The 7,244-nt window shown below is 56.2% G+C and overlaps 1 protein-coding gene across 1 annotated transcript; it reads right to left on the bottom strand.

Annotated features, from left to right (window-relative positions):
- Nucleotides 1-4,986: 4,986 nt before the first annotated feature.
- On the bottom strand, nt 4,987-6,996 carry LOC139080886 (paraneoplastic antigen Ma6F-like). Its single transcript, XM_070603378.1, has 2 exons — nt 6,945-6,996; nt 4,987-6,152 (listed from the first exon to the last, which is right to left on the bottom strand). The coding sequence occupies exons 1-2, from the start codon at nt 6,994-6,996 to the stop codon at nt 4,987-4,989; spliced, it is 1,218 nt and encodes a 405-aa protein (XP_070459479.1).
- Nucleotides 6,997-7,244: the final 248 nt, after the last annotated feature.

The following is a 7,244-nucleotide window of genomic DNA, read 5'->3' as shown; positions in this document are numbered from 1 at the left end:
AATAATCCTGGGGGTGGGGTGTTCTGTGCCCAGAACCCAAAGAGGTCTACCAGGTGCACTACTTCCATCTCTGTGGTAGAGGATTCAAGACGCAATGATTTCTCTTCTGCTTTGAAGGGGGTGTCCTGGCATGCCTCTGACTACTGGACTCCTAAGAACTTCATTGAAATGGCAGGTCCCTGGCTCTTCATAAGGTTTATCGCCCATGCTCTGGAGCACAGGTGTCTTGCAGATGCCTCTTACTCATCCTGTCCAATCAGTATTACGGTGTCAGTATAATGGATCTGAGTAATGTTCTATGGGCTGTCTAGATGATCCATATCTCTTTGTACTATATTATGAGAGAGGACAAGTATGACATAGGCGAGGAGAGTTAACATGGTCCTGGAACAAATTGTGAATAAAGATTTTTGTCTGTCCACATGATTGTGAACTGCTTCTTATCCTCTTTTCTTGACTGGTTGGAATAGAAATGAATGGATTCATCAAGTCAATGGATACATAGCATGTACCTAAGGCCTTATTAATCTGCTTGAGCAATAATATCATGTCCAGCACATAGCATCCACAACTGGGATTACTACTTGGTGAAGCCTGGGGTAGTATACAGTCATTCTCCAGAAGTCATCCAATTTCTGCAGTGAACACACTGGCAAAACAAATGGAGATATGACAAGGACCACCGCCCGTACATTCCTCAGATGTTTAAGAGTGGCCGTAATCTCCACCATGCCTCCTGTGTGTATGTATGGGGGGGGGGGTGTGGTTTCATAGACTTCCACATGGCTTACACCAATGTTATCGTGGCCCAAGAGAGAGATAGATCCTCACTTAAAATTTGGTTTGGATGTCAAGACTGATGACAGCACACAGACACCAAAAGGGCATGGAAAGTTTTATTATTTACATAATTGAGTTTTCTGAGGAGAGCAGGATAGGCCTCTCAAGCAGTTGCAAAATGGTTTGTGAGAGCAAGGAAAAGAGAGTGGCCTGGGGTTTTACTGTGAGAGTTCTCACATGTGGGCAGGACATGTATGGTTTGAACTTCCCTCCAGCATCAAAAGATGGAGCACCCAGGCTTTCTTACCAGCTTGTCCAGATATGGAGCACAAGGGGAAGAGGGAAGGCTAGCTGAAAATGAAAGGCCAGTTTCTAGGGGGAATAAGGGCTGGGCAGTGCTCCTCCCTCCATTGCTGGTGTTGTGGGAAGTGGAGGGTCTTAGGACTTGAAAGATAAACTCAAAATGACCTGCACCAGTGAGGGGTTTTGCTACAAGGAATAAAAATCAAATAAGGCTGAAAGGAAGAACCTGACTGGAAAGGGAAATGACATTTGGCCCTATCAGCTGCTTGGTACCAATGCCAGCACAGAAACAACTCGCCTTTGTGTCAATGGACTAGGAAGATACCATGCAGATGGAAACAACAGGAGAGTCATAACCATGATGTCACCCCAAGTGTAACAGGTGAGCTTGAGTTAAATAATACAGAGGGTCTGTCTGGGCATGAATAATAATGGTAGATTTCTAAATAAAATAGAAGTGTAGGAGCACCATCACAAGCATCTGGGAGGTGGCGAGTGAGATAACAAAAAGGACAGTTCAGGAGACACTTGGAGGATTGTCCAACCGTAGCCCATTCCTCCCGGACGTTTGGACTGCCAGAGCAACATGCACACCAGACTCACCAAGGCCTTGGCAGCAGGAGCTACCTACAAACTGGAAGCAGTATAATGTAATAAAAGGAGCACAGGTCCCAGACTTAAGAAGCCTAGCTCTGCAGCTCTGTGACCAGGGTAATTGTCGGTGTCGCAATCCAATGTACACATCAGGATAGATGTGGAGAGGGCTGATGGCCACTCTGAGTTTATTATAACCAGCGTTTCAAAATATACATAGCTTACATCTGTTAAACATACACAGGTGTTCTGGATGAAGTAATTAGCCAATGCCAAGAATTCTTAGTGATTTCTCAAGGAGCCCTCCCTTGGCCTCTGTTTGGATATTATCATGTTATTGCTGTGCTCCTATATTTTTATCTCAGAGCAGGCAAGGTCTCTTAGGCAACGGTCCCTCTTGCTCCCCATATCGATATCGTTTCTCCATCTGTGCCCCCGGGCGGCCGCCGCCTGGCTTAGGTTGCCCCCCCAGGGGGTCTTACCCGTCATTGGCTAACCGGCCTTCTCACCTCCGGGTCACAGTTTGTTGGCAAGCTTTTTCCAGTGATTATTAACCCTTCCTATGTCAGGGGCGGCTACAGTAATCCTCTAGTTTTTCTTGTACTCAGTTTCTATCACTGAACAAGGACACGCTCCATGATCTCTGGAGCTAGGAAAGGTAAGGCTCTACTGCTGTGCAATATCTCCCGGCCCAGCCCCCTCACCCTTCCTCACCCAGCTCTTGGGAACCAAGCCCCTCTCCACGGAACCCCAGAGCCCAGGGCAGGCAGGTCCGCCCGAGGGTCCCTCGCGGTGGGAGGGCCCGGCTGTCCTCCACGCGTGTCCACAGCCCCTGCCCCCGGGCAGCTCCGAAGACCAGTGTCCAGTGCCCGGAGACGACCGACGCCAGGGCGCCCTGCCGAACAGCCTCGGACCTCAGGAGCCCCTTTGGGCTCCTTGCGAGCACCCAGCTCCCTTCCTCTCTCCCGCCTTCGTCTGGACAGCGGGGCCTGCTTCAACCCCAAGGTCAGTGGGCTTCGCACCAGAAGGCCGGCGCGAGCCCAGGCTGGCCAGAGATGCGCAGCCCGGCCCGTTTGTGATCCTCGTGCGCCATCTGGCGGCCGGCGCGGGCACGGCCGCAGCAGAAGCGAAGCCGAGGCCTCTCTCGCCCCGGTCAGCCATTTCGTTCTAGGACAGTCGCATTTCCCGAGAGGCACTGCGATCCAAGCTCGCGGCAGCAGGAAATGGCGGTGCGCGCAGGCGCACACACGCCGGACGCAAGCGCGCAGGCGCATCCAGGACGGTCTCGCGCGCGACTAGGCGCAGACGCGGCCTGGTGCGCGCGAGTGGGGGATGCACGGGCGCAGCCGCAGGTGTTCTGTGCCGGCTGCCCGGATCCCTGGAAGGCAAGGCGAGTCTGTCCTCACCTCTTTTCTTCCCAATCCACAATCTCCCGGTTTCCCACGGAAGTCGTGAAAGCTGTAGCACAATAGTTCCAGACACTGAACTGGCATGAGAATAAACTGGGGAGCAAGTAAAAAGATAGCTATGCTGGCGGGTCAACCCAGGACTCCAACGTGCCTGCTGTTCCTTCTCCTTTCACTGTCTTACCCCCTTATTTCTGGGGCGTTCACTATATGCCCTGGATACCCAATGAGCTACTGCCTGCAGCCACCAGAGTCCTATTGATGGACACTGTCCACCCTACCAGCTCTGTTCCTGTCCTGGGTCTATAAGTCACTGTTCCCTGGGCTGGGTAGTGACCACTTTTTGCACTTAAGACATGGCATTGTCCCTCTAGGACCCTGTGGCCACCAGACCCAAATGCTGACTTGAGGTACCATGTCACTGTTGCCGCCCCCAGCCCCACTTCCAGTCCCAGCAGACCCTTCCTTCAATTGCCCACAGCAGAGGTGACACGCAGCTGAAACAGTCAATGAAATTTATTGAAGAAAACCACTTACTAAAACCATCGAAAAGAAGGAAATGACAACACAGAGAAACTTCTAATGGCTATTACAGCCCACAAATCTTGGGGACCCCCTATACCCAGGGTCCATAATGAGATGCCCCAGTGGCCCCCACACTGAGGCCCTTTTGCCAGAGTCTCCCTTCTTGAGGGCCCCAGCACCAGCCTCTTGCCGGGATGATGACCTCTCACTCTGGGGCTCCCCCCTCCCTCTGCCCCCTCTGGCTGACATGCTGCGGTGGGGCCCTGTCCTGTGGCCCACACAGGACAGTCACAGGATGCTGGAAAACACAGAAGGGGACACCCCACCAAGCCTAGGAAACTGAGCCACGAGTAACAACAGGTTGGCACATGAGAGCACCATCCCAGTGGAGCCTCCCGCAGCCCCTCCATGTCCCTGCTCCAGTTCTTCCATCCTGAGGTCCTGGGGTCAGTGCCGGCCATGCCCTCGTCTGTCCATCATTCCCAGCATCTCCTGGGACTGGGCCCAGGGTCTCCAGGGTGGGGTGGGAGCCACTGCTTAGATAAGCACACACACATCTCCACAGGAACAAGCAGCGGTTGGCCTAAATCTACACCAAGAAGGCAGAGTTGAGCTCACAGCACCAGACGAGAGAGAGCAGAGCCTGGGCTGGCACTGAAGCTCACAGCATGTGCTGGGACTGAGAGGGGGCTGCCCGCTAGGCCATGGGGCCCCCACCCCAGGATCACACATACCTCACGGCTCTGCACAGAAATGATGGCTAGTGTGTGTGTGTGTTGGGGGTGTATTACTTGACACATGGGTCAATACAGGGTCTACAGAGCTACAGAGACACAAGTGGGCTTCCCAGACCAGGGAGCAGCCTGCCCCAGGTGACAGTGAATGGGGGTCCTCTTGTTGGGAGGCCCAGACAGCTGGCACCCATGAGATGACCCCTGACCCTGACATATCCCAGGCCCGTGCAGGTGGCAGACGTCCTCAGGTGCCCCTCACCCAGGCCGGGGCTGCCGCTCGGGGGAGCCGCCAGGCTGGCTGCCTGAGTTAGTAGGGCTTGGGATGGGGCTGGGGCTTGGGCTCGGTGTGGTGCTGCCGTGGGCGGGGGTGCTCCTCTCCCCTGCCCATTTAGGGTAACACATGGTCATCTTGGTCACTTGGAAGGGCTGATGGTGGGGCATAGGGCCCCTTGGGGAATGTGGGGAGACGGGGGCTTGCTTTGGGCTGGTTAGGCCCCTCCCTGGGCCTGCTCCCCATGTGGGGTGAGGCGGCTGCCCTGGCCTCGCCTCCCCCTGCCTCCAGGGCTCTGCTGCCTGGGAGGAGAGAGGGCCCCTGGGCCTTCTGAGCCTACTTGCCTGAGGAGAACTCGGGGTGGCTCATCTCCTCAGCCCAGCTCCTCCTGGATGGCCTTGAGCCCCTCCTCGGGGGTCTGCTCAGCCTCCTTGTTTCCTGCCTGAGCAAGGCCCTCTGGGTCACCACCAGGACCTCCTGGGCCCACCCCAGAAGCACTGCCCATCTGGGCAGGGGTGGGGCCCCCAGGGGCCTCTAAGGGGCCTGCCTGACCTAGCCCTGCAGGAGTGGGAGCATTTTCATCTTTCTGAGTGGCAGAGGAGGCCTTGGTGGTCCCTTCACTAGACGCAAGCTCAGCAGCATCTTCAAGAGAAACAGCATCTTCTTTGGTTGAGGAAGCCTCAGCAGAATCTGCATTGGCTGGGGCAGGACTTTCTATGGCAGGATTGATCTCGGCAGCATTTTTATTTACTGTGGAGGCCTTGTTGGCATCTTCATTGTCTGGGGTGGCCTGGGCGACAGCCAAGCCTCTGCTGTCCACGGGGGCACTTTCCTTTGCCTGGAACTGCTCACTTCTAGCGGGAGCGGCCTCCCACGCCTCCGTCTCCCGAATGAGCTGCAGCATCCCCAGGAAGCCAGGCGGCCTCCTCTCCAGACGCATCCTCCTCAGCTTGTTCTCGAGCGTCTCGTTGGGCCGGGCCTGCATCAGCACCTGCCTGGCGCGCAGCTGGTCTGCGATGGCGGGCCGGATGGCCCCCTTCTCCAAGGCTGCCTGCAGCAGGCCTTCCAGGCGCATCACATAGGCAAAGAGAGCCTCCTGGGGCCTCTGCGCACAAGTCAGGAACTTCAGCCGTGCGGTCATCTGGGCATCCTTGTTCCCGAACACCTGCACCAGCGCGGCCAGGCAGTCCTGTGCAGGGGTGTCGGGATTTTCCTCCAGGAGGCCACACATGAGATCCAGCACGGGGCCACCCAAGCTCTCCACCAGTCTCCTCCTCCTCTCCCTCTCTGACATGTGGCGCCACAGGTACAGCGTGTCGTTGGCATGGTGCAGCCAGCTCTCAAAAGACTCTTCTCCACAGCCCGGCTCTTCCACCCCAGAAAACCTTCTCAGTACCCGGTAGGCCATAGCATCGAGCAGAGGCTGCAACGTCTGCCGCCAGTGCTGGCTCCGGGCTGCTGCCTCGTTGATGGCTCTTGCCACACCTGCAGCTCCTTCGTCACCTGGAGCCTCGGCCTCAGCTACAGCTCTTTCTTCACCTGCATATCCTGCCACATCTTTAGCTCCTGCCTCACCTGCAGTTACTACCTCACCTGCAGCTCCTGCCTCCTCTGGGGCTCCTGCCTCACCCACAGCTCCAGACTTCCTCACCTGGAGCTCCTGCTACATCTTCAGCTTCTGCCTCACCTGGGGATTTTGCCTCACCCTCACATCCTGCTGTACCTGCTGCTTCCTCACCTGCAGTTTCTGCAAAATCTGCAGCTCCCTCCTTGCCTGCAGCTCCTTCCTCACCTGGGGTTCCTGCCTCACCTGGGGCAGCACCTGGCGCTCCAGCCTCACCTGCAGCTCCCTCCTCACCTGCAGTTCCTGCCTCACTTGCCCTGCCAGCCACTGCTTGCCTCTGGGGCTGTGCAGAGAAATTGGGTCTATCCTGTGACTCAGAATCAGGGCCCTGGGGCAGGAAGACCACATCCCAGAGTCCTCCCTTGCCTGGTATTTGTTGGGGGACCAAACTTGCCCCTGGTCACCTGCTTACTTTCTGTGACTCTGCAGGTGCTGCCGCGCACAGAAACGCCACCTGCAGGTTGCGCAGCCGGCTCTGGAGGCCACCTCAAGGCCCTAGAGCCCCAGAGTCAGAAGACCACACCTCAGCGGCTCAGCCCAGGGTTCCCCACACAGGACTCTCCCAGGCCCTCTGTGCTAGTGCCACATGCTCCCAGAAGTCCTGGGTAGATGAGAGAGAAAGGTCTCAGCGTCTCTGTGCAGGGCAAATGGCTGCATCAGGAAAGCATGTGAGGAGGAGTTAATGTTGCAATGGCAACAGGACCTGCCTGGTAAGGGCTTGATGTGGCAAGGCTTGGAGCCTCCAGAAGCAACAGGCATGCCTTTTGGCCCTCCAGCGATAAAATGGCCTAATGGGGGTGTGGGAAGGTAAGGAGGGGAAGCTAGCAGAGAGAAAACTCATGGTTGGGGATGGGGCTGGAAGATGGGACTCAGTGGACAGTGGGGTGTTGGTGTTCCTAGTGTCACTGCGTTCACAGGTCACCTCGTCATACCAGGAATCTCAACAACAGACACAGGCTGGCTATTCCCAGCTCAGGAGCCTCATCACAGCTCCTCATGCTGCAAAG

Source organism: Equus przewalskii, chromosome X, assembly GCF_037783145.1.
Source record: "Equus przewalskii isolate Varuska chromosome X, EquPr2, whole genome shotgun sequence".
Lineage (NCBI taxonomy): Eukaryota > Metazoa > Chordata > Mammalia > Perissodactyla > Equidae > Equus > Equus przewalskii.
This window is presented reverse-complemented; position numbering and strand designations above follow the sequence as displayed.